The sequence below is a fragment of the Aristolochia californica genome, unplaced genomic scaffold (genome assembly GCF_029961685.1).
Source record: "Aristolochia californica isolate CCGP_79_NKW_82.1479 unplaced genomic scaffold, dmAriCali1.0.hap1 SCAF_3, whole genome shotgun sequence".
NCBI lineage: Eukaryota > Viridiplantae > Streptophyta > Magnoliopsida > Piperales > Aristolochiaceae > Aristolochia > Aristolochia californica.
In genome coordinates, this window is record NW_027181992.1 from 3,827,203 (window position 1) to 3,854,987 (window position 27,785).

A 27,785-nucleotide genomic window follows, 5' to 3' on the forward strand; every position below is an offset into this window, starting at 1 on the left:
GTGTAGAAAAGGTAAATATAGAGGAGTCTTATATGATTCTCATGAGATGAATTAATATGGTGGAGTCTTATATAAGTCTTATAAAAAGAAGCTTTACATTGGAAATCTTTTAGTTCTATCATATATCTATTCATGTAGTAGTTGTTTACTTGTCGTGGGAGTTCTACTTTGGGCATAACTTGGACTTGGGAGGTTTAATTTTTTCTCTAATTCTAGTCATTTTATCACAAATAGAGCACCAATGTAGTCGTTTTACAACAGTTAATGAATTCCAAATATCTCCTAAATTTTCAACAAGATGCAAACATATTGGAAGTGGAATAGCTATCTAAAACTTATAAGTTAGTGAAATCAATTTATGGTCTAAAATATGGACCCAAAAAGTGGCACGAAAATTTCAATTTTCTTTAGACATGATAGAATTAATAATTATGTTCATGTGAAGTTTATTCATGAATATGATGCGACTTTATGTTTGTATGTTAATGACATATTAATTATAAGCACCAACATGGTAGGGTGTTTGAAATCAAGAACTTAGGTGAAGTGGTTGCTATCTTAAGTATTATGGTGAGAAAGCATAATGGGGGTTATGCTTTAAATTAATCACATTGTATAAAGAAGATCATTGATAAGTACACTCCGGATTTATGGATCATAATACTCTTTACGATACTAGGGTGAAGTCGAGCAAAAAATCTAACAGAGTAATAACACAAGTTGAGTATGTTAGTGTTATTGGAAATTTAGCATTTTACCTGACCAAATATTATTTCCGTTGTATGTAAAATGAGCAGATACACTAGTTACCTAGAGTTGCACATTGAAAAGCAATTAGAAGAATTTCTACCAACTCATTCAAGTAGCTAAAACACCAGTGACTTCAAGCATGAATTTCTACCAAATTTTATCCAGAATTTGTGGTCATCTTGAAGGCGTTGCTTCACTGATGATATTGTGTGTTTACTACAGTTGTTGTACACTAGACACTCCAGGAACCATTAATGAAACCTAGGAGAAAACTTGTCATCGGTCTATCACAAACTTCAACATTGAATTAAGGGAATTTGTTCATTTAGGAAAGCTGATTTTATGCTTCATTAGCTCTATTTTTTGTATCAAAGTGATACTACATATGTTACAAGTTCAAGTGATACTATGTTACATCTATATGTAATTTATATTGCAATTCAGAACATTACAAGGTTACCACATGTGTTTCATTCCATACTACATGACTTTTATATTTCAGCTAAAAACAATCTTAAAGAGTTGGGGATGTGCTATATTAACAATAGAAGCAGTCGACATTACACAAAGATCATACTAGGTTGTTGAAACAATCTTAAAGAGTTGGGGATGTGCTATATAAACCTAATATTCTCTCTCTCAAGTCTCAAGTATCATCAACTCCAAAGATTTTATGCGATTCTCAGAAGATTTAGCGTGTGATATATCATTATTACACACTACTATAGTAACCCACATCTTTTATTAATCCATCATTTTTATCGGGAAATGAATGGGATCACTAATACCCTCTCTAACAACGATGCGAGATAATGGTGACTTCATGAGACATTATTTGGCTTCATAGGATCCCAAATCTTGTTGTTGATAAATTTATCTTTGTTTTGGATTAAGTTACAACTAATGCAACTACTATTGTATACTTATCTTTGTAGACAGTGGTCAATCCAACACATTTTTCAAGAACAATAGGATGCTAACTCTTCAAAAAATTTGCACTGTTAGGGGTTCTATTTAGTTAAACTCGATGCATAATATTCTTACAGTGGTCAATCCAACACATTTGTCAAGAACAATAGGATGCTAACTCTTCCAAAATTTTGTAACGTTAGGGTTTCTATTTAGCTAAACTCGATGCATAATATTCTTATTAAATATTTATTTATTATCTCATTTGAAATATTTATTTATTTATTTATTTATTTATTATTTTGGGATAATAATTGCGATAATAACATTATTATTAATATAATATAATAAATGACTAAAAAAAATGACTTTTCTAAAGAAGAAAAATATAGAAAATATAGTCGAGGTTGGGTGGACTTGAGTTTCGCCTCTTCCCTGCGGCAACAAATAGGCAATTTTGCAATCTATAGTTCATTTAAAAATAACCAGAAAAAGAAATTATTAAAAAACTTAGAAACGAAATAAAACCCAAAAAGAGATTAAAGAAAAGAAAAAAAATTACACGTCGGCTGCCACACGTTTGTACAAATGGGAGGGCAGCCTAGGTGTGGGAACCGCCTCAAGTGGGGTCCGCATGAACGTGACCAACCCGGGGTTTTCAGAAATGTCAATCTCCTCCGGTTTGACCCCATCTCGTGGGCTCCATTTGAAGTGATGCAGCAGATGCCCCAACATCGACTGGACCAAATTGATTCCCAGCTGAGCCCCGGGACAAACCCTTCTCCCCGCCCCGAACGGCAGCAACCGGAAATCGTGACCCTTCATGTCCACGTCTTCCTCCATGAACCGCTCCGGTCTGAACACTAGCGGATCCTTCCAGACCGCCGGGTCGCGCGCTACGGCCCACACGTTCACGTGCACGTTGGACCCTTTCGGGACATCGTAGCCGCCGATCTTTACATCCGCGGCGGCCTTATGTGGCAGCATCAGCGGCGTCGGAGGGTGGAGGCGGAGCGCCTCCTTGGCGACGCACTGCAGGTAAGGCAGGCTGGAGAAGTCTGATTCAGCCATGACCCGTTCCAGCCCGACGACTCGGTCGAGCTCTTCCTGGGCCTTCTCCTGGACTCGGGGGTGTTTGATGAGCTCCGCCATGGCCCACTCGACGGAGATGGCGGTGGTGTCCATCCCGGCGGTGATCATGTCCCAGAGGAGGCCGATGATGGTGTCCTCGCTGAGGTCGTACTTCTCCTGCAAGGTGAGGAGGGCGTCCACAAAGTGCTGCTTGACGCCGCCGGATTTGTTGCGGGCGGCGGTGTGCTCGTCCATGATGGCCTTGGTGAGGCGGTCGCGGCGGGCGCCGTGCTTGGCGAAGGCTTCTTCTTCGAGGGGGAACATCCAGCGGAGCCAGGGGATGTGCTCCGCCATGGCGAGGGAGGCGCCGAGCTTGAGGCCGTTAGAGACGATGGCTTTGAACTCCACCCCTTGCTCGTCTATCACGCCTTCCGAGTTGACGAACCGTTTCCCGAAGGCCAGGCGAGTGATGTTGTTGAAGGCCACAGTCGCCAGGTAGTTCTTCACAACCAGGCACTTCCCTGCACAGAATACGTCCGGTCCGACTAATTTTCAGTCTCCTTTGCTCATTATTTTCCATCTTTTTGGAAGATTATAATATGTGAAATAATTGAAGCTAAACATTTTCAGTTCTTTCTCTACATAACAAGGACATTCGAGCTGCCCTTTCACCAACCTAAATATCCAATCACTCGTTTGTATTAAAAAAGGGAAAACAGTCACCTTTTTAAAGTCCAAACTCCAAAGAGTTTTTGATTGATTTAATATATGTAATATCATAGCTTAATGTATTTGATAGGAAATATATGTAGGCATTTAGATTGAAAACCATAATTAATGCTTAATCGTATGATATTTCAGACTTTCGATAGTAGTTAAGAAAGGTTCCCCTGTTCTCACCATTAAAAGCAAGAATCTTTTAAATGGTGGTGGCGTTTTGGTATCCAAATTCAACACCAACCACCCACCACCGACCCGACATTAGAAAAGATTGACGTAAACTAAAAAGCCTAAAACTATTAAATATTAGTTAATGCATCAACTAATTACCTGCTTTTTTCATAAAAAATCTATTACTGAATTAATATACTGTGTAAGATGTAATAACAGTGAGCTAATGCATCTCTGATTTCAATCAGTTCTTAGTTGTTGTTGTTTTTTTTTTTAAAAAAAAAAAATTTCAATCTGGTTCGACATTATATGGATTTTTTTTTTTCAACGCGGATAGATGGTGATCGATCAGTTGTTTCTTAGTTTTGATTTGACGAGGAAATAATAATTTTGGGGAGACCAACAATCTAATGTCCCAGAAGCCGTTAATCTGTTCTTCCATATTTTCGAATATATGATTCTAAAGGACGAGAGTACCTGGTTCGATGCAATCTCTGAAGATGGATTCAATCATGGCGGTAACTTCGTCTTCTCGAATGGGTCTCAACGCCTCGAGCCGCTTCGGGGAGAAGAGCTCCAAAGTGCAGACCTTCCTCACCTTCACGTAGTGCGGTCCGTAATCCGCCCATATAAGATCCTTCCCATCTCTGCTAAACTTCGCCGCCGACCGACTTCGGTGCCTATCCGCCAGCTGCTGGTCCTTATCCTTGAGGACCTCCTTTGCCAACTCCGAGTTGGATACCACGACGTTGAGCGTAGAGCCGAACCAGACAGACATGACGGGTCCATAAGTGCGAGCCCAGTCAGCGAAGCATCGGAACCTCACCGGCTTTATATCATAGAGATTCCCGACGACAGGCCATGGCCGCGGTCCCGGTGGCAGGCGGTATCTTAGACGTTGGTAGAGCTTCACTCCCAGGAGGAGGAAGACGATGGACGATACGATGAGGGTGAGAGCCATGGGCGGAAACATCGAGTCAGGACGGTGGAAGGAGCCTTCGAATTGATATATAAGATTTGCAGAGTTGATGCGAGAGAGAGCGAGAGAGAAGACGGGGTAGGTAAGGAAGTGGTTAAGATAAACAAGGTGCCTCGCTAATGGTTTTTATGAATTTTTTAATCGACTTGTTGGGTGAATACGATGTTTTGGAATCTGAATCAAAGTTAGGAACAACTTATTTGCGAAGAATAGGGTTGGTGGGGTGGGTCAAAGTCGTATTCGAGTGGGAAGAGGGGCTCACATGGGAGTGGGTGGGATGGGGGATGGTGAGACTGAGAAAGATCACAGAAGGTGGCAGCCATGTCAAGCAAACTCCAAAATGTTTTGAATCGGTCCGTTCTCACAGTTTCGGTTTCGGACTCTCTCGCCCTTCTGATACCGTCACAAGTCTCACAGCTGGGCCCACTTTTTGTATGATTTCTGACTTCTCGGAATTCTTATCTCTTTGAGGTTGGTGATCCACTTCTCCCTTGCGCCTTACCAACTCTACTCGATGGATTGTATTTGCCCCATCTGAAGAAAAGGAAAAAAGATGGAGAGAGAGAGAGAGAGAGAGACGGAATTTGTTCTGGTGGAAGCACTATTTCAGGACATGATGATGTCGATGGATCTATCATTCCTAGTCGTGGGTTATCGATTGTTTATTCTGGTTTCTGGGTGCCTGACCATCTTCATTTTCAAGGAAGTGGGCGGTTGTAAATATGAATTACAAACTGCACGTAGTTGGAAAGTAGATGGAGTTGAAAGTTTTCCTTGGTCTTTTCGATACTCCTTTTGTTTCTGTTTCAGCTTCTTGTACTCGAGTCTCATATCTCTGCAGGTTCATAAATGCGATTAGTCTTAGTTGCTCACTGGAAGGGAACATAAGAACTTAAAGAGGACTTGGAACCTGTTGTTTGGGTCAAGTGACAGAGCTTTCTTTACATCAGCTTCAGCTTTTTCTCCAGATCAGATGTTCGTAGGTATGTCTGTGAGACTGACGTACTGTACAAGGCTTTTACATTGAGTGGGTCGAGAACCAAGTTATGTCAGGGAGAGAAAACCAGAGAGAGGAGGGAAAGAGAGCTGCCTTTGTGCATACTCTTAGTGATCATTATTCAAGTAGCATTACTCAAGTTGCGAGCAACTTTAAGCTCATTTCCTTGCTTCTGTAAAAGAATGGTCATACCGAGCATACTCTGCTGCCTGTAGATGGAAGTAAGAATCCTCAGAGTTGCGATTGAACTGGATCCCATTTTTCAAATTAGTTTTTGAATGCAATTGTTAGAATTAATAAATAGTTGTCCTTCTCATATTTCTTGAAGGCACGCCAGTGATCTCCGGCCTTGAAGAGATTGTTCCCTTCGTCCTTCTTTCTTTTCCTCGCTTCAAATTCTCCCATCAAACATCAAACAGAGAACATGGAAAGGAGTTGAAAGGCTCACAAACTGCAAAACCCACTTTAAGCTCCATTTATTTGATCATCTCTACTTCATAAACAAGTTCTGAATTTAAAGACACAATTGCCAAATCAGTCATTGTGATATTAATCTTGGTTACCAAATGCATTATCAGAAGCAACAGTGACCAGAGCTATTTAACCTCTTTTCATTGTTGTTATTGCTGTGTCTAAACCATCTAAGATTTGCTCTGTAACAAATCAAGATAAAATAAATGTTAGATGGAGCAGGCAGAGAGCAGACACACTAAAATGAAGCAGCATTTGCGATAAGTTCCATTAATCGTTCATACCATTCGCAAGAGATCCTTCACTTGGAGAGTCATCACCTTCGCCTACTTTGGTGACCTTAACTACTTTCCTGTCACCCGTGACATCAATGACACTCTTCCAAGTCACTAACTCAATGTCAAACGATTAGATTTAACAGGGTGGAACTTGGAAATTGTTTTTAAGGCTCCATTTCCATTTTGTTCTAAACCATCTGCACCATTGAAGCTTGCCGCATCAAATACTACCACGGATTCACAAACTATACAGACATTATCAAGTCAAATAACTTGAAATCAATGCCTTCTTGGATAGATAGGCATTTGAGTAACATCGTTTACATACTAATCATCTCTTGGCCTATAAGCTTCCTCAAAAAGATTGTCCCATGAAACCACATCCAAGCTTTTCCAAAAAAATAAAAGAAAAACTTCACCAAGGGCACACTAACTTTATCCTAAGGGAGAGTCTAAAAATGGACGAGTGCAAAAGTCATTTGACAACACCAATTAAAAGAAGATGCAGATTGACAAGAGCATATACTACAATTGCTCGCTTGTTTTTCTTTGGCATTATTACATACAACATGATCATCATACTGTTTCTAGTTACAAGGGACTACACTGGGAAAAGAAAACAGCTCCCAGGTCCTACAATGTCATGACATTACATTTAACTCCTTTGGGAGAAAAAAAACCTGCATAAGGACAACTCCCTCAAGATAACGGCTTCAAATGCACTGAAAAGTTTTTTTTTCCATATGCAGCAGCAATATAGCCAGTCAAAAAGGGGGAGGAAAAACCAAGACATCTACAGACAAAAAAAGCGAGAATGTTCACATCTTTATCCTGGCACTTTTGTCCAGTAAAAAAGTTCTACTAATGTTTTTAAGCTGCAGACCATTCAACTGTTTCTTCTGACTAAAACAATCTTGGGACTCGGCAGAAGTTCAAGAACACAGTCATTCACGGTTGGTTTTGGGTGATCCTCACAACCTGGCTGAAGTCTTACCTGCAAAAAATAAATCAGAAATAAATGCAAGCTAACATTAAATTGCATTAACAGCTTCCAAGAAAAGATGTTAACAAGAAAAGTAATGATAGTAGTGACAAAACAAATAAAATATAGTTATTCAGCTAAATAGACCAACTTCATGCTATCGAAACAAGATAAATAAGTCTACCTCTAAATCAGTTTTAACTTAATTTACACAATCAGTATTCAAAGACTTGTTCTGTTACTCAACAACCAGTTAATGAAAGAAACTGAAATCAGTTTGACTGTTTGTTCGTCCTCTCCAAGACTGATGAGCACTGCAAAAACATGGTACTTCTCAAGGCAAACTAAAGGAATAAAATTAAATTTAGGATGTTTAAGTTCAGCATTTTGCTTCAGTGAAAAAGAGAAGTTCACAATTTCCAATGACAATGTCTTGAAGTAAATTGAGTCCATAAGATAGTCTTGACATTAAAGATTGATAAAATGCTAATTTTAATCTAAACCCAATGTTATAACCAACCAGGTCACCGATCAGAGAGGTATCCTGGTCTGGTTGACTTGGGTCAACAAGTTTGATCGCTGGTTTCCCCGGATATATTAGTTCCGCAAGACATTTGAAAACAGAAAAAAAGATAATAGAGGAAGTCTCACCCTTCAGGAAGACACTGGAGATGGGTGGAGCCCCACCCCTCAAGGGGGAAGAGCCCAACTCTTCCCCTCCGTTTTGCAGGACTCGTGCACACAAGAGGAGAAGGCAAAGGCCCTTCCCCCACCAGCAGAAGGAAAGAATTACTGCAGCAGGAAGGGTGAGAGACCCCTCTCCCATCGTCTTATATGATGGGTACAGAGAGAGTGGAGAGGCCCTTTCTCTGGCGTTGCCAGTGGAAAAGCAAGAAGGGAGGGCAGCCCCTGTCTGCCCCGCTGGCACACAGGTATGGTGGAGGGCCCCTCCTGCTCCTCTTCTTGTGTCATGGAGAGAAATTTCCATGCAATGGTGGCCTGGCTGACCAGCCAACTCACCAGGTTCACGGTTAAAGCAAAAAATCAGATTGGTTCAGCCGGGTTTAAGCCTTCCTCCAAGTCTTTCAGGTCTATAACACAGGCTAGGGTCGGTTCAACTGGCCGATCCAGTATGGGGTTTATAACACTGATCTAAATGACTTTTTTTAAATATGTAACCTCCTGTTAAAAATAGCAAAAAAGTACAACTAATGCTGTCAACGTTATGACAACATACTTCAAAGTTCTGAAGTTACAAGAAAAAAATATGAAAATCTTATGAAAATGACATTTTTAACTAAAATAATTGATTTATGCAAATTCTGCTATACTATAGTGAATAAATCATAACTTAGAATATTTGTCATTATAATTTTTACAACCATTTGAAATTGGCATTGGATCGAACAGATGTGCCTCCCTCAGGAAACAGAGACAACTTTTCAAAAAATAATATTAATATACAATAAATCAATTCGTGTATGTATCATTATTAGATCTCAAAAAACATAAGGTTGGTTCATAGTCATATACAATAAATCAATTCATGTATGTATCATTATTAGATCTCAAAAAAGTTAAGGTTGGTTCAGCATTCTTTGATTTAATCTTTTTTTTTCTTCAATTACAGTTTGAATGACTCATTCTCTGCACCAAACCGGGGAAAATGCCTATAGTAGCATCTATGCTAAAAACTTAAGATTGGTTCAGCATTCTTTGATTTAATCTTTTTTCTTCTTCAAATACAGTTTGAATGACTCATTCTCAGCACCAAACGGGGGGAAATGCCTATAGTAGCATCTATGCTTAGTAACAAAATAGTATATTGTAATAAAAACAAGCATAAAAGGATGTATAGGGAATTTGCCATTCCATCTGAAGCCTAAGATTATGGTAATCAATAAGGGATTCAAAATGGTTAGCGTCACAAACCTCAAATTGTTGAAGCAAATGGGCAAACATCTTTGAAATAGCAAGCACCACAAACCTCTCACCAACACATGCCCGTGTACCAGAACCAAACGAAAGAAAAGCAGACTTCTCATTTAGGTCATTTAAAATAAATGAGCCTCTTGAATCTATGCATACAAACACAAACAGAAGCATGTCAAACTCCAAGAGGTAAACAAGTTACAGTCTAAGGAGATCAACATCTAAAGCTATTCTACCAAGTTACAGATGAGCACAAAACATATTTACAAAGATGAAAGAACACAATAAATATCTTTTTTTGCCAAAGAAAAGCATAGGAAGATGAAAGAGTAGACAAATAGATAATATTGTTTGGACTTTCACAATAGACCTTTCATGTGCTACAGGGAATTGTCATATTAGCAGCATAGTAAAATGACTATTGCACATGGTTTTAATACTTTATAAACTGGAGTAGAAAATCTTTATCCTTATTGAAACTTGTTTTAACAAAAGATTTCTCCCCAAAAGGTTCTACGTTTTGAAACTTACCATTCATGAAAATTTTTATGCAGTCCATAATTGAAGCCTCAAGCCACAAATTTCTTGATAGCTCTAACAAAAAAAAGAGCACCGTGTCCAACTGCTCCAAATGATCTCCAAATAAAAAAGAAACTAGGCAAGGCATCATACAAAGTCCTTGAGGCCAAATATAGGTGCATAGTAGGAGATAAAAACAAGTGTCTACAAATAGGTTAGCTGTTGACCTGTAAAAGAGGTAAAGACTTGATCTGTTTCATCAATGACAGACTTTGACAGAAAACGGTATGGATTAAACTGGTTTGCATCACTCCCCCAACTAGAATCATCCATTTGCACCAACTGTAGTGGAACCACAACAATAGCTCCAGCCGGAACAGTAACACCATTCTTCAGTGTCAAATCTGGACATCAAGTTGACAAACATTAGGCTTCATCATATGACAGAACTAGAGTGCAGAGAGGAATCACAAAAAACAATGAAAACAATGACAGATAATCACAGGGCAAAACATGTCAATAACATTCTACATATCACCAAAAAGACTTCAGAAGAAGGCAACCAGCTAATATTCCTTTCCATTCATGAGTATTTGGCACTAAGTTGAGTGACTAGTGACCAAGGTGATTATTGGGAATTATGAGTGAATTACAAATTTTAAGAACAAGTTCCAACTAATTTAGTTGCTGCAAATTACAATAAAGGAACTTAAGGGAAGAAATAACAAAGTTATTAAACAATTACAGTCAAGTGGTTACAGCAATTTAAAAGCAGAGAGCACTCATAGATATATCAGATCACAATCCTTACAAACATGACAGTTTGAACAGTTCAGTTGGAAAAGTTGTTGTTCCCAAATTAAAAATGAAGAGCTTAACTTAGGTAGTACTGTAGGTTGCAGGAGAGTCCTGTGGGAAGAAAACTATTATCTTCTTTTTTCATTTTTTTCTTTCAATCATCTCGTGTCACTATCCTTTATCTTCATCTCCAGCCAATATTTGCATATCTGTACAATTGTTCCTTCAGATCTATGCTGTAATGCTATTATTTCAGACTTTTTTTGTTTTTTGAATATTCATTACACATAGGCACACACCCCTTACCTATAGCAAGACTTGAACCCAAGACCTCACACTAGAATTCCTCCCCCCTCCCTGTGACTATTGAACCAAAGCCCAAGTCACAACTATTTCAGAGTTTTAAATGCCAATTTTCAATTACAACAAATCATAATGCTTATGTGAAATTGTTTATAATAATTGAATAGATTTGATGAACCATCATGTGCATTCTTTGTATGCATTAATTGTTTATAGCCCAAGTGTTATAAGAGATATTGAAAAAATATCATAAAGATGATAAAAATACTAAGCTTGCACACTTGCTTTTGACACACTGGTTGAAGAGATCAGCACAGAAGACCCCACATGGCCATTGGGCCAAAGGCCCAACCCATGACAATAAGAAAAAACTTCATATTGCTATAATGTTAAGCCTAAAACAATCTTATTTTTAACATTTGAAAAGAATCTAACGCATATAACATCTGATAGAGAAGAAGACGGTGCACAGTATCCCAATGTTAAGCACATGGCCATCTTTGAAGGGATATACAAACCATACCATGTTTTAGAGAACACCTCTGAAGCAGAGGTCCAGCTGGCAAGAGACGAGCTGCCTCATATACAGTTGCCAATAGAAAAGTCATCTTCTGAACATCACTAGCCTCTGGTTTAGAAGTGTTGCAAATTGAAACTAACTCAGAATAAATCTGCAAACAGAAATTACTAAGCATGTTAACAATCATGACATGATGAGGAAAGAAATAAAGTCCATCAACCAAGAAATAGAACAAGTAAACACTAGTGGAATAGAGCAAGATTCCTAAGCCGATCCAAACAGCGTGTGGGGAAGACTCTATAATAATAATAACAGTCATGCAAGTCATCACTGCAACAGGCATAGCCACACATAGACACTGCAGAAAGCAATAAAGAAAAAAATAAAAATAAAAAGGCGCACAGTTTTGGCTGATCGAAGAATCCTAAAAGGATATATAATAAACTTCTGCATCTACAGTCCCTAGGAGGGAGTCACTATCAAATTTCAAAACAAACCTAAAGTCTGCTAAGGAAATGGCTGAGCACCTATTACAATGTCCATATTTAGAGAAAACAAGTTCCATTGTTCGCATATAATTTGACATTGTGGGCATGTTTGTTCCTGATTAAAAACATGCCATTCTTACAGGGGCAATCTATAAAGTGTGGAAAAACTAAAGACACCAGCATCAAGCCAGCAAGCAAACCTATATTGGTAAAAAAAAAAATCAAAGAATAAATAATTCAAGCAGAAAACAAAAGTACCTTATCCTGAATTTCAGGATGCATGACAAGCCTTGTCAAGATGCTTCCAACCAAACCTGCAGTTGTCAAGCATCCATGCAACATTACACCCATGATATTCCCACTCAATTCTTCTCTGTGATCAAGCTTATTATTAAGAGCCTCCAGAATTGAATCATTAGGCATCTTGTCATCAGGAGATACTGTGCCACAGGCATTCCAAGCAGTTTCATCCTTAAAAGTTGCATTCATGTGGTCCAGTGAATTGTGAGTTTGCTTATAATGTTGAATGATGTCTTGAGTTAAGCATTTCAATTTTGTGCACAGATGCCGATACCTCCAGAATCCTCTATTCCAAACCGGGGGAACATTATATGATGCCCAAAAGCAAGCATCCTTGGCAATCATCATTAGAAGCTCCTCATAAGTAATTGCATCAGACCAGGATAAAAATGACTCCCCAAACAGAGTGGCTCCAAGAATAGAAAAAGACATGTGCTGGGAAAAGGACCTGCAGTCCAAAAGTCCCTTGGCCATAATACTATCCATTCTCTCAGTTACACAATCCACCACCTTCAAAGAAACTGCACTTGCTCTTTCCAGCAATTTCCCATTCAGCTGTAATGCCAAGGATTCCCTCCTATGCCGAACCTGCAAATAATTGCTTTGATTAATTGTCAAAACATTCTGAAATGGAGAAGACAGACTGAAAGCAAGAACAAATAAAGCAATTACTTTACAACATCATTCAGTGAACACCCTACACATTCAGAAGGTATGTAAACAGCTCCATGATCAAAACCTTAATGGAAGTGTTCAAATATTAGAAATACAGAGAGTTCAAGTTCTGGTGGAGGAATAACTCGGATGGGCACAAAAGATAGACTTTGCAGTCAAAGAAGGAAGTTAAGTTGTTTTACTTATTTAGCTCCCTACCTTTGCATACAACATTATCTTTTTATCTTGTTTTTTTTCCTTTATTAAAAAAGTTACAAATGGCAAGAGATTGAACCACAAACCCCTTCTTTCCCATCTGATCATCTTTCAATCTCATATATACTCTTCTTGTCCATCTCTTTTCTGCTCTCATCTATCTCTCCTCCACTCCTGTAAACTCCCAAAACTGTCTCACCTCACCCTTTTCACTTCATGTCACTTACTGATTCCCCTTAATTCAGTATATGTGATGCCCTAAATTAACAAGAACCAAGTATTTCAAGATGAAAATAACAGATGCATTCCATTTATTAGTTAAAATTTTTATCACTTCAGCCAATTCTTGTAGCACTACAGGGGTCATTTTCAAAACATATTAGGGGTCAAATGAATTACTGTATCCTCCTCTGAAGGAGCGAAAAATTAGTTAGTAATGGGTTCAATCAGTTCGGAGACTTTTCCTTTGTAAAGGTCTGCTACATCATATTCTTGCAACAGATCCTAAAGGATATGGTAACTGAATTCAGGAAGCAGGCCAACTAATGAACAGTATAAAAATAGTGGGATTATCTGAATGCTGCAGAATTTTGGGATAATCTTTAGAAGCACTACTTTTCACATACACCCCCACAAGAATGACAGATATCTTTCAGGTAATGATTTCAGAACAAAATGACAAGCTTAATTTAAGCATCACATTCCATTGGAAGAATGGAAGCTATATCACAACCCTCCCCCTCCTCCCTTGTCACTACTAATCTGACCAAGCAGCTCAAGCTAAGGGAACCACTATTTACTTTACTTTAGCAAGGATGAATCCCCACTTGACTCAATCAATTTACTCAATCTTTGTTCAACTTCTACTTATCACTTCATACAACTGAAAACGAATTTTCTGTTGATAGTAATGAACAAACTACGCCACTGGCTGTAATTTAAGAGATTAGTGACAACTTCTAGAGAAAACCCTACAGTTATTGTGCTGAGTATCATAGTGCATATTTTCCTTCAAAAGATTGATGACTAATGTCTTAATCCTTCTGAGTTGAATGGCACTGAAATTGGGTCCTTCGGATATCTTAATACCAGAGAAAATCTATAGTCTGCTATCTTTATGAATTGTCCACAAACCATATTATAATGTAACAGAAGATCATTCAGAACTGTTTCCAATAATCAGAGCTTCTCTGTGGAGATTACTAATCAACTTGGTGCTAGCATTGAAATCATTATTTGTGGAATTCTTGTCTTGTTACCATTTTGTAGAAATTTCTCCCATGGGAGGTTCCTCAATTGCTGATCTCTGACAAAAGCTGTTTTTAACTGTTTCAAAATAAATAAATAATAATTAATTAATTAAAAAAAATAAGTCAGCTTGATCATCCTGAAGAATTTACCTCCGTCCAATTTAAGTCATTATTTGATGTGGGACACTGGTGGTGTGCTGCTGCCGTGAGAGAGAAGAGGAAGAAAGGAGGAAGAGAAGAAGAAGAATGGAAGTAGGGAGTCCAGAGCAGGAAGGGAAGAAAGAAGAGAAGAGTCTGGGGCAGAAAAATTTCAAATTCATTCAATGATACTGAGTTCCAAACATCATGGGTTAAACCCTAGGGACATTTCAAAATGACAAAAATACCCCTGATGAGAAAAATGCCCCTAAAGACCAACATGCCCCTGAACAAATAAAACAATTGCTTCTAACGACAATACAAAATATAAATAAATAAAATAATAACTAATCTATCTTAAAAGCCTCACTTCCCAACCACGGCATGGTGGGTCTTGCCATAGTCCATGTCTTCTAGTATAGACTTGTGTAATCAGCGGCACACGAGGGGTGTCCCCACCATTATTCTTTCTTGATAATGATGTTATTTTGACTACATGTATGCTTATATCCATTTGCAAAATGGTGAATTGAGTAGAAAAGTAGAAAACTCTCAGAGGCTGCACATGTCTGTTTGCTTTATTTTTGTTCCAATATCTCATTGGAGTTTTCTGTTCTTCCCACCAGAGATTTGATTAAAAGGATTATTCTCATAACTCTCAGATACAAGTTGCATGATGCAGGCTTATTCATATTCCAATATTCTAGTTTTGCAGTCATTACTGCTTGTTATTTGATTAAGAGGATTAGTGTTTTCTCTCTAAAACAAGTAATCAAGAATTATTAAGCAATAAAAATATGTAAAGAGTTTGAAAGAAATATGGGAAGTATGGACAAGCATATACCTTTTCATAGGAAGAGACAAAAAGGCTAGACTGGCCAAAAGCCAAACGAAATGCCCTACCAGTCAAGGGCAGTTTATCTTCAGCCTTCTCAAGCACCTCTTTAATCAGAGTAAGATCTTTCACAGACACTAAAAGCTGAGTAGGGCCCAACCACAGCCCAACAATCGATCCATACTTCTTATGTGACTTGAACAAGAACTCTGAAATTCATAAAAATATAAAAATAAAATAAAATACATAAGGTTGTAGACAAAGCACTGAATACTTCAACAGGGAAAAAAGTACTTCTATCCTATCATAACCAACAGCAGAATTGCCTTTTGGTGAAGAGGGTGTTGGGCTGCAATCACTCATTATTAGGTCCCTGCCTCTTTCTTATAGCTGTTTGGTCTTTTGACTTCATAAAACCATCACTTTTTCAAAAAAATATTTGGAAGAAACTTGCAAAGCAGCAGAAAATGTTACGACGGACAATGTCTATCTCACAAAAGGTAACAAAAAGCCACAGTAACAGAATTCTGCACATTACAGATCCAAATGGAGGACATAATTAACTACATATATCAAGCAGCTTTTATTTTATTTAATTTTTTGAGTAAAAGGTGTGAAAGTCAAGCAGCTTTTATACAAGCCTTGATAATGATGATGAGTAACTACTGAAATTTTCAAGCAGAATTTCAACTGCAACTGTAACTTTACCAACAAACTTCTGTTAACTTCCATATCCTTCGGCTCACATTTGAAAGAATTTGCAACTGAGGCCTCCTATCTCAGCAACAATTGACTCAGGATGAAACTCAAAGTTTTTTTAGGATTGAAATGCTGATCTTTCAAAACAATACATGAAAATAATCACAATTTCAAAACTAAAAGAGTGGAGAGGTGAGTTCAGTTCAGTTCATTGTATTTAATCTCATGAGATAAGCTTGAACAAAAAAAATCTCATTTAGCTTATAGGTGAACCAGTTGGTTCATCCTTTCACCTTAAAGAGAATGAATTAAAGAGAAAATATATAAATGCAAATCTCAAACATGGAGGTCCACCGTTTGTAGCTTATAAGGGAGGTTCAGCTAAAAAATTCAAGCCTGACCTAAACTCTAGTCCACGAGTTTAGTTAAATTCAACTCAAGTAGAAGAAAATTTAGCTCAAGGCAGCTTGTTGGAGGTCCCACGAGTGATTCTACCCCCAAACAATGGATAACTATGAATGCGGTTACTTATTTCTTCATCATGATCGGATTTCCTTATCATCGAGTAGTAGCTTCAAACAGCTCGCATATATGAAGTCATGGCACACAATAGGAACTCATGTTGTCTTCATTTTCATGGAATCTACGGAAATTTTAGTACCAAAAATATGCCATCCAACACCAAGAGTCAGTCAAACTTAAGGACTAGAAAAAAAAAAAACTCCAGTTCCAGAAACTTATGGATCATCAGCAATAATCTTCGCTTGAAAACCCAACCGCCAGAGGGAAATTTAAGAATTCCAGCTTTTCAACATCTGAACTTTTTGAAATTGGAAGTTATATTTTAATGACAAATCACGATTTCGGGCAAACCTCCAATTATACATGTGAAAAGATCGAAAAGAAACAACAATGAACTGACCGTAATACTCCCGAAAGGAAAAAGTAGTCACACACACAAAAAAAACATTGAAGGTCAGTCATTCAACAGTTTTAGTATTCACGCGAAAAAACTTCCAATCTAACATTGACTTCAAATATAATCTTCACTAGAAACAAAAAAGTACGTAAAGCAAAAGATTAGTTACCGAAGATAAGAGCTCCTCCTTACCGTTGAGATTTTCCCCAGATCTAGCTCCAGAAATCAGCTTCGAGTGGCCGTGGAAAGACGGACAGGGCGGTCCAGGAATCTTCCGTCCTTTGGCCCAAAGATTCAGCAACGCAGCGATTTTTCTCAATAGAAGCGCAGTAATTGCGATGAGAGATATCCATAACAGCACATTGATTTCCCGAGCCGCGTAATCTCTAAAGAAACTACCAGATTCTCGACAAAGCTCGCACCAATCCTTAAATCCTACCGACGACAAGCCAGAAATTAAGAAGGAAGGCATTTCCTACTATTTCAGAAGAGGTTTCATAGAGAAGAGAAGTTGAGAACGTTTGCTTATGCCGGAAATGGAAAGTCCTGACGGCACCGGTACTGGCAGACTGACTTGTGACTTCAGCGACGGCGAAACTCATAACTAATTTCCTTTTTCAGATGTTTGCGGGAGAAGGAGGAGGTGGGTCCCACCTAGAGTAAGTCAGCCAATATTAAGAACCCGTTTAACGATATTAGATGCTTAAACATTTTAAAATACAATTATTGGATAATTCAAGCTTACAAATTACATATAAATTTGAAAAATTAGGGTAATTAATCACGGCGACATCTATGATTAACTGATTTATGTCTGATAACGACTCCAAATCTGAAAGTACAGCGTTATGGTTAGTCACTGGCATCATAAGGTGATTCTCCGTCTCTAGGGAAAGGGGCCCACAACCTATTGAGTTTCTGGTCTACAACTGGCACTCGTCGAGCTGAGATGTCAGAAGCTTGCACTGCTCCTGACACCCCGTCTTTTATCGTACCCTGGATAAATTCTTATCCGATGGTGATGGAGACGTGGATGTTACGTATTTGAGAAGTAACTTCATGATAGGAGAGTCAAAGAGATGGGCGAGTTAATTGAGTTAATTGAGTTAATTTTAGCACGGTCGTGGATGTCGATCGGCAGGGGACCAGTCACAGTTAGTTTCAGTGGTTCGGTGGGCAAGTGGGAGTTGAAACACTTGCAGTGGTCCTCGAGGAGGGATGGGCGAACGAGGCAAGTGGGTTGGGTTGACTGAAGCGAGTGAAAAGGACTCGAGAAGATGAGCAGGTGAGAGCATGATCACGGGCGCCGACTCTTTCTTTTAATATGGATGAGTGTAGGATGCCTGTAATTTTATAATATCGTTGACGAAATGGCTTTTTATACTATAAGATAGTATAACACATATACTTAAAAGGCTAGAATTTGATTATTATTATTTTTAAAAATAATTAATAAAAAAGAAAATATGATCATTATCTATTGTTACTAATAAATTTTAAGAATAATAATGGTCAAATTCTTATATTATTTTAATTTAAAATATATAGTAAATATTTTTTGCATATATAAAATTTCACATTGAGTTATTTAGATTTAACTTGGGTTATATCTGTCTTTTTATTAATTTTAAAATTATTTTATTCACATGAATACTGCTTACTTTATTATATTTATAACATTACCATCAAATTTTTTTATTATGAAAAATAGATAAAAGGGAAATAAATGAATAGAAAACAAAAAATAACTTTAAATTGAATAAATTAATATATTCACTTTAAATTGATAGATACCATAACCTAAGCTTATATGGCCTTAGGTTTATTCTTTTGACTCTTTTTGGCATGAAATAACAACATTAACGTGTCCGATGAATTTGGTGCAGATCCGAGTCATCGGACGACTAGTTTTCTGGTAACTGCTTTGCGCATTAGCATTTTTGTAACGGAATCGGACTAAGCATATAATTATATATAATAGATTCGCCCAGACAGCGACGCTTGCGGGATTTGCCGTTTCCGAGCAGTAAATTCCGTTTTCCGATTTTCCCTCGTTTTTGGCGCCAGCCGAACCTTCTTTCCTTCTTTCGAAAAATATCCCCGACTCAAATTCTTTCCCGCGGACAGCTCCCTCAACTCTTGCTCCGCTTCCGCACTCTCATTTACTTTTTTTCTCCACTCTTTCCCTCTCCATCGAAATCCCCGAGGCAGAATATCTCGTTTTCTAGGGTTTTACCTTTCTTTCTCCGAGTCTCACTTCTCCAGATGCCTGCTAAAGCGCTCGCAGAGACCACGTGTGGGTCTTTGCTTAGGGAATTACAGGTATTTGTTTTCTTGAATTACTTGTGTTGGTGGTCATTTTCTGTTTCGATTACTATATGTTATTTGAGCTACACTCAGTCGATAGACGTTGATCTTCTTTTTGCACAGCGCCTCTGATGTTGGCTTTCAATTTATAATTTTAGTTAGTTTTCTGTATTTTATTTGTTCAGTGTTTTTTTTATGATAATTGATAGAGGGGCGTACTAGTATTCTGTTAATTGGTATTATCATAATTTGCTTGCTCTGTTATGTATTTTACGTTGTTGCCACTTGTTCTGTGTTAGCACGAGCAACTTTGTTATTGGATATGGTGAATGAAAAAATGTTTACTTTTTCTGTTATATACGCCTGTTATTTCTCACAAACTGGTTACCGTGGGAAAGATATGGTGATCAATTTTAGCTTGCAAGAGTCCTGGATCTCTTTGTCTCTCTTTGCCTCTCTTTTTCTTGACGAAAGATGTATTATGCAGAGGGGAGAAATAGCAGGTTAAAGAACATAATTTTTAGGCGGGGAATCTTATCACAACGAGAGACTGGAGTTTGATCCGCTTTTTAGCTAGCCAGTATATCACCATCACTATTTGCTGGCCAAGAAACATGAGACCAGTGAAAAACATTTCCACTAGCTAATCTTGAATTTCATTAAAAACATGCCAATGATGTCAGGGAGTGGTGCACTGCTTGGGCAAACCAATGATACGCTACAAGTCGCCCTCAGCCTCTAGGATGCCTTTAAGACTTGACTTAGAATTCACAAACCATTCAGCAAAGCACATAGTTTAGCATCGTAGTTGGAAAAACGTAAAGAATGCTAGAAGCATAGGATGTAAGTGCAGTAAAAATCCTGAAAAACTGTGACACTATTTTACCTTTCTTTATTTCTAATTTTTTTTAACTTGTACCCTTTTATACCCAATTTTCGTTCTTCCTTTTTCCTTTTTTTTTAATTTTTATTATAGAAATTTATCTTATAAAGCTTATTAATTTATGTACATTATCAGCTCTGCTGATTTATTAGAAACAAAATTTTCTCTGAGAGTGGTAGAATTCTAGGTTTCTGCTTGCTGCTAAGTCGTTGATTATTTCATACTCTAAGCTAGGTTTATTAAATTCTATGGATAATAATGTGTGTTATGCAGCTTCTTGTCACAGAAATTGTACCCAATTGTGTCATGTTGCTGTTTTTTTGCTTATAGCTATCTATAGTTTATTTGCATGATATTTTAAACTCAAGGTAAATTTGTAAGAATTTTATACTTGATGAATTGAAGAAATTGTATTGATGATGTTGGATTCTTTCCTTCTTCCAAACCCCTATACACTGCTTTTAGTGGTGGTGGTGTGCACTGATGGTGAAAGAAGATCAAGTTTGATAGAGTTTGGGGATAGCATCAGTGATTTCTTGCAGTACATTTCTCCATGAGAAAGCAACTACTGTTCTTTTGTATTGTTTTGTTTGATTAATTTTTTCTTTGATAATATTAGTTGAGTTGTAGGCTGAGCATCTCTTTTTCGTTTCACTTATTTGCTTTGGCTCAGAAAATATGGGATGAGATTGGTGAAAGTGACTCTGAGAGGGATAGGATGCTGGTTGAACTTGAACGAGAATGTCTAGATGTGTATAGAAGGAAAGTAGATTGTGCTAGTAAGAACAAGGCTGATTTACATCAAGCATTAGCAGAAGCTGAGGTGGAAGCCAGTAATCTAGTCTCTGCCCTTGGAGAGAGGGCACAGTTTTCTTGGGTCAGTTTATTGATTTTCCTTGAGCTCATTTTCATCATCTTATTTCTGTTCTTACTCAAATGCTGGTTCCATTTTATAGACTGATAAAGTGAAGGGCACTCTGAAACAACAAATGTCTGCGATAAAACCTGTTTTGGATGATTTGCGAATGAAGAAAGAAGAACGAGTAAAGGAGTCTGTAAATATTCAAATTCATATTCTCCAAATACAAGGGGAAATAGCTGGTAGTAACTACCATCGTAACTCAGTAGCTACACAGTTGGAGGAGCGAGACCTTACACTGAAAAAGCTGGGAGAGTTAAAGTTAAACCTCGGAGAACTTCAGAGGGAAAAGGTATTTATTATTTATTATTTCTGATTCGTATATCTATTTTGGAGAAGTAGTCGAGAAACATTGTTAGAGTGTCAACTGGATAAAAAAGTGCTTTTGTATCTTCTATTCTGTTTCCATTGCAGAATGTCCGAGTGCAGCAGGTTAATAGCTATGTAAAGTTGATACACGAGCTAACGTCTATGATGTCAATGGATTTCACTAAACTGCTGACAGAGGTTCATCCAAGCTTGACAGATTCTTCAGATGGTCAGTCAAAAAGCATCAGCAATGAAACTCTTGCTGCGCTGGTTGGACTGGTTCGATCATTAACCCAAGAGAAAAAGGAAAGGCTACAGAAGGTGAAATATGTGCTTTTTGGGGGGTGGGGTGGGGGGTTCTTTTAAAGTCTGTGTGTGATTTTTATATGTTTATGCTTCTCATAAAGGCTTTTGATGTTTCTGATTTATGTAGTCTGAAAATTGAACAAATAACCAGCCATTAGGTCTTTTAACTGTCCTTTTAGGTCTCAAGGAGCAGGTGTTTGCCATGTCAAAATAATTTTTGCATATATGTCAGCAGAAAATATTCAAGGCTACTTTGTACTTGCTAACCTTATTAACAGTTGGAATTTGTGAATCTGTATGGACCATTGGTCATATCATGAAATTTGAGATTTGACCTAGTCTTTTGTATACGGGTTAATACTATTCAGTCTCTGGGTTTTTCATTAACTTGGGATAAAATGCGTGATTAAGCTGGTGAAGTACATTTCCTCATCCAGATTCAAGATCTTGGAAGTACACTCATGGAGCTGTGGAACCTTATGAACACCCCATTGGATGAACAGAGTCATTTCTACCATGTGACAATCATGATTTCTACCTCCATAGAAGAAGTCTCAGGACAAGGCTGCCTTGCTTCTGATATCATTGAAAAGGTGTGTAGATTCTTGCAGTTCCTCTTTAGAAAGTTTCAAACTCTCTTTTTTACATTCTGACTTAAAACACTGTTATATATATATATATATATATATATATATATATATATATATGTATATGTATGTATCTTTCTCTCTCTCTCACTCTCTCTCTCTCTCTCTCTCTCTCTCTCTCTCTCTCTATATATATATATATATATATATATATATATATATATATTGTGCTTCAGGCTGAAGCTGAAGTTAAAAGGTTGAACATTTTGAAAGCTAGCAAAATGAAGGAACTTGTCTTGAAGAAGCAAGATGAGCTTGAGGAAATCTATAGTGGAGTTCACATGGATTTGGATAGTGATGAAGCCCGGAAAAAGCTGCTTAATCTTATAGATTCTGGTTTGCCACAATCCAGCTGCTTTTTTTATTCTCTTTTTAGAAATTGTCCTGATCACCTGATTTGCAGATGACTAGGAATTGTTTTCTTAATTTTTGTGCTCTTGTAGATACTCAAGAAGGTACACTTTGAAATACTTACCATTGATTTAGGCTTTGTATTATTTTTTTCATGTGTGTTCCTTGGTCTCTCTGTCTTTGGATGTGTGTGTGTGTCTCTCTCTCTCTTTCTCTCCTCTCCCCCCCCCCCCCCCCCCCCCCCCCCAGAATCCTCTACATCAAAGCTTCTTTACCATATTATTCTTAATACTGCTGTCTTTTCTTTTACTGTTTGCTTCTTTTGTTTCCTTGTTGATATCTAGGTCATATCCCAACATTTTATCCTTCTTTTAGAAGTTGTATAAATTGCTTGCTAGTTATTGGATATTTGGAAGGAATTATAATGTCCATAATATATATGGGATCTACTTCTGTTTCCGAGGCTTTCGATGTTGGAGGCTAACTAATTAAACTTGAATTGCATTTGTGTTCTCAAATGGATTTAGGGACAGAGGAGCTTTCAGAACTTCTCTCTGACATGGATGGGGAGATTGGGAAGGCCAAAGAGCAAGCTCTAAGTCGGAAAGACATCTTAGATAAGTTTGAGAAGTTTAAATTTGCGTATGAGGAAGAGTGTTGGCTAGATGACTTTGAAAGGGTAATTTGAAGTGTTACATTGAAATAAATATTTTTTATTTAGGAAAATGGATTAAACTATAAATTCTAAAATGTCATTCAGTTGCATGTTGAATTCTCAATTTTGTGGAATGTTGTTCATTTTATACAAGAAAGCACTTAGTTGCATCTTGGTTTTGGAATCTTGATGAGTTTTAACATGGTTGAGTCAGATCTGTGACTCTTAGTTATATTCTAAGAAGAACAGGTTTTCAGTGGGGTTAATCTTAAGTTGTTCGTTGTTTTAGTTCAACTGACCAATTTGTAACGAAATATGAATCTTATATTTGCCAATGGCATCCTAGGTCCTTATTTATATTCTAATGTATGGGGTGGTGATTATCACTTGTTGTATGGTTTGCTGCTGAATTTGTTCTGTTTAAAAAATGCTTATGTTGAATTTACACTTCATAACTTTCTACATTTTAGATTTTTATTTCACACAATTTCTTTTAGAAGAACGTAAAAATCAGCTGGTAGATATGGGGCAATCTGATATTTTGGAAGATATCTATGTTTGCTAATTGTTTATAGTTATCGCTTGTCTAAAGGGATATTATGTTAACAAGAGTTTGGTTTTGTCAGGATCAAAATCGGTATAGTGCTGGTAGAGGAGCTCATAAAAATTTGAAGCGTGCAGAGAAAGCTCGAATGTTGGTCAGTAAAATATCATGTGAGCCTCTACATTGAATTGACTGAGACTTATTTAATTACCTACAGTGTGCTCTTCTGCTAGATTGGCTTTAACCTTTTTTATTTGTTGCCATTATTATCATCATCATTATCATTGTTATTATTTATGTTGTTGTCATTGTTGTTGTCGTTGTTATTATTGTCATGTTTTTTTATTAAGGATTAAGTAGTAAACAAAGAAATTATCAAACACGCAAGTTGATGTTTGTAGATATAGTAAGTAAACCAAGGTGTTTAGTAAAATAGATGCATAAATACATGCAATTGGCAACTACTAATCCAATATAATTTTGTGAAGTTGGGTTCAAGGCCCATCCCAAAATGACTAGCCAACTTAGGAAAACTCTTTCCCAGTTAATAAACTCAAGATCTTTGTACTCAGTAATCCATGTGGGACTATTCCTTAACACTCCCCCTCACGTGTAGGCCCTCTTTTGTGGCTCTACAAGTGGATAGTTTAGGTGCAGGCCCACATATGAGTACCTGCTCTGATACCATGTGAAGTTGAGTCCAAAGCCCATCCCAAAATGAGTAGCCAACTTAGGGGGGTTAGTCAACTTGACGTAGGAGATGAACTTCAAGCCTCATTACTCAGTTCATCTCCTGATGCCGTTAGTGGAGCACCAACCTAATTAATGTTGATAAATTAGATGAATCCAAAAATCATCTCCACAGTTTAATTTTGGGAATCCGGATTCCGCAGTATATTGCGTATCATTCGGATGAAGCGGGCGGGAAGTGTTGAATCCTCATCGAATTTTTTTTCAGTCTCTCCTACATTCTTCCCTCTCCCGGTCTCCTTCTTCTCTCGTCTCTTCTTCCTCCGAATTTTTTTCCTCCCTCTTGGCCTCTATCTCCCTTCTCCCTCTCGTCGCCGCCGCCGCACCTTATCCTTCCCTCCGTGCATCGCCTTCTTTGCCGCCTGTCGTCAACTCCCGTAGCCTCGCCCTTGCCTCGTCATACCCCAGCCAGAGCAACTGCTTCAAACCCTTTCATGTTGTCGTCACCCCCCTACCATCGCTTGCCGTCGCCAGATCAGCGGGCCACCGCACTTGCCAGCACCGAACAAAACCCCCCCGATACCTAAGGTGAGGGGGAAAATTATTTTCCTCCCTCAACGCCTCGTCCCTCACAGCATGCAAACTCGCACGTGCAATTCATGCTTGCGATTTGTTTATAAAAAAAAAAATTGCAAATCCTATTCTTAGTCGTTGCTTTTCCTCCGAACGATGCAATAATACGTAAAAATATAGTATGTTAAAGTTATCATTTGATCAATTTTTCCTGTTTATTTTTTATTTTTTATAATTAATCATGTGCACAATTAATTGGCTCACGTAATTACTTTATTAATGTATAATAAACTGCAATAATTAAATAATAATATCTAATTTAATTAATTAATATATTTTAATTATACATTAAATTACTTATTTGTGTAGGAATCATGTTTGTTTTACCTAATTTGGGGTTTAAGTATTATGTTTTAATTAAGTATACTATTACAAGTTACTCATTCTCTTATTTTTTATATTTTTCTCATTTTGGGGCTCTACCACTAGAAACTGTTTTCCAATGCACACGAACTCGTCCACACTAACACCAAATTTGAAGTTGAATTTTATGTAGATGAATGAAATGAATTTGAAGCAGGAGATGAAGATGAAGTTCAAATTTTAAGTTTGTTGCCCTTAGGAAACCTCTTTCCTAGCTAATAAACTCAGCATTCAGTAATCCATGCGGGACTATTCTTTAACAAATTTCATGATGATTAACTAATTGTTGTTGTTGTTGTTGTTTTGTTGTTATTCTTGTTGTGTGTGCATATATATATCAAATAAACTAGTGGTTTCTTGTTGTGTTTTTATCATTAAGAGTGATAGCAACTTGTAGTAAACTAAAGATTAGTATATGAGCAAGTAGATAAAACATATTTTATGTTTCAATATTTTTTTGGTATATATTGACTTGAATAAAGTTACCAATGTTGCATACAATTTGTGCACTAAAAGCAACTACCAATGTTCATGTATTCCATGATTGGTTGTATCATTAATGTGTTACTTATTTTGCATATAAATACGAAGCACCCAAGCATTGTATATCAGTTGTAAAAGACAAAATAATCTATACACAAAAGTGATGTTTATGAAAATTTTGGGTACTCATTATGGAAAACCATGTTGCGCCCTGTTCTGGCAAGGGGCCATCATTGTAAAATCTATAGATGCTACCATTCAACAGGAAATGACCAACAAATGTGTATTCATTGATATGAGTCAACAGGAAAAGAAAGAAGATTACATACCAGATAGATCCATTTATCCATGTGAAAAATAAATGAATTACTTTGCAATGCATACTTTTTGAGGAAAATAGAAAGGGTCCTTTTCTGTGTTGTTATCTTTTGGTCCATGTTTTTACTTGCTTTATTAAATAAGGGTTTTTTAGAAACATGTAGAAATAAGCTGTGATAGGCTGCTCCCTTTCTTCCTGAAGACCGCATCAACTCTGTTGCAAGCATACAATGGTGGTTCCACAAAGAAGTGGTAAAGAAGTTTGACCAGACTGGTCCAACTCGTTTCTGCCTTCATCAATTTTAGATGTTATTGTCTGCATGAAACATAATTAGTCAAATTGGATGCCTTTGACATTTTTATGTTCTCATTCTCATGTTTCATTAAATTTGTTGTTATTAGTCTTTAAAGTTGTTGTCTTGTAAAGATATTTTATTTTTGAATCTCATAAAGCCATTATCTTTGAACTGTCATTTATTTCCTGACATTATTTTTCAAATATAAAAATTTGGTAAACTTTTTTATGACCATATTGACACCTTGCTTTCTTCTATTATTTTGCTAATCCAGCTCTTTTCGAGAGTCTAAATGCCAAAATCAAATCATGGGAGGAGGAGAGAGGAACGTTGTTTATGTTTGGCAAGGTTGGAATTGGCAAGTCAATTGTAATACCTTTGTGGTGTATCTTTCTATAGTTTCTATTCTATTAGTGATATTAGTTTTTGGTGGGTGTATTTGATTTTTAGAGGCCGTTGTTGGAAATTTTGGAGGAGCATGTTGCACTTCGACAGGAGAGACAAGAAGCAAAGCGTAAATATCGGGTAGCTTCAAATTCTTTTGTTTGTTGCTTTGTTACTTTTTCTTTTGGCGTTTTGATGTATTCTCATGTCAAAACTTTTTTATTTCTTTTGAATGCAGGAGCAAAAGAAGCTACAGGAGCAAATGGCCACAGAGCAAGAGGTGTTGTATGGGTCAAAGAGGTCAATGATTGGGAAGAAGCCATTGGCCCCTAGTGCAAGTGCCAATTCATGTGGGGGGACCCCAACAAATCGGAGAGTCATGACTCCTGGGGCTTCCAAAGTGACATCATTTGGTAAGGAGAGAAAGGACTCCAGTAGAGGCTCTCCGGTAATACCTGTTAATTACGTTGCTCTTCCTAAAGATTCAAGTCTTCTATCTCCTTGAGCTACTTCCTCTCTTGTAAAGAAATCTGAGAGGTTTACGTGGTGTTAAAGTCGGGCATTTTAAAAAATTTGAATTGTTTAGGCACGAGCTGTTGCTGGTCTTTTGGAATGGCATGAGAGTGATTGTAAATTTTTAAGCAGTTTAACTGCCGCTTGGTAATTGATGGAGAATATGCTAGTGTAATGTATTTTTTGGCATTCTCTCGGTCCTTGAAGTACTTGAACAACGCATTCAGGCTAAAAGATCTGCGCCGGGTAAGGAACCTTTTACATACCATTGTGGCAATGTGATTG

The 27,785-nt window shown here is 37.4% G+C and overlaps 3 protein-coding genes across 3 annotated transcripts; 1 reads left to right on the forward strand and 2 right to left on the reverse strand.

Moving 5' to 3' along the window:
* Positions 1 to 2,114: 2,114 nt before the first annotated feature.
* On the reverse strand, positions 2,115 to 4,739 carry LOC137959927 (cytochrome P450 98A2). The gene is made up of 2 exons (XM_068807349.1): positions 4,099 to 4,739; positions 2,115 to 3,251 (listed from the first exon to the last, which is right to left on the reverse strand). Exons 1-2 carry the CDS (start codon positions 4,592 to 4,594, stop codon positions 2,218 to 2,220), a joined length of 1,530 nt encoding a protein of 509 aa, XP_068663450.1. The 5' UTR covers positions 4,595 to 4,739; the 3' UTR covers positions 2,115 to 2,217.
* A 2,147-nt stretch (positions 4,740 to 6,886) lies between these two features.
* LOC137960321 (cytochrome P450 734A1-like) lies at positions 6,887 to 17,472 on the reverse strand. Its single transcript, XM_068807910.1, has 7 exons — positions 17,092 to 17,472; positions 15,291 to 15,490; positions 12,147 to 12,776; positions 11,404 to 11,551; positions 10,007 to 10,183; positions 9,261 to 9,406; positions 6,887 to 7,340 (listed from the first exon to the last, which is right to left on the reverse strand). Exons 1-7 carry the CDS (start codon positions 17,369 to 17,371, stop codon positions 7,233 to 7,235), a joined length of 1,689 nt encoding a protein of 562 aa, XP_068664011.1. The 5' UTR covers positions 17,372 to 17,472; the 3' UTR covers positions 6,887 to 7,232.
* A 1,626-nt stretch (positions 17,473 to 19,098) lies between these two features.
* LOC137960011 (65-kDa microtubule-associated protein 5) lies at positions 19,099 to 27,670 on the forward strand. Its single transcript, XM_068807454.1, has 11 exons — positions 19,099 to 19,221; positions 20,763 to 20,966; positions 21,046 to 21,300; positions 21,423 to 21,638; positions 22,061 to 22,216; positions 22,447 to 22,606; positions 23,149 to 23,300; positions 23,903 to 23,990; positions 26,878 to 26,951; positions 27,054 to 27,128; positions 27,226 to 27,670. The coding sequence occupies exons 1-11, from the start codon at positions 19,165 to 19,167 to the stop codon at positions 27,490 to 27,492; spliced, it is 1,704 nt and encodes a 567-aa protein (XP_068663555.1). The 5' UTR covers positions 19,099 to 19,164; the 3' UTR covers positions 27,493 to 27,670.
* The last annotated feature ends 115 nt before the right edge of the window (positions 27,671 to 27,785 follow it).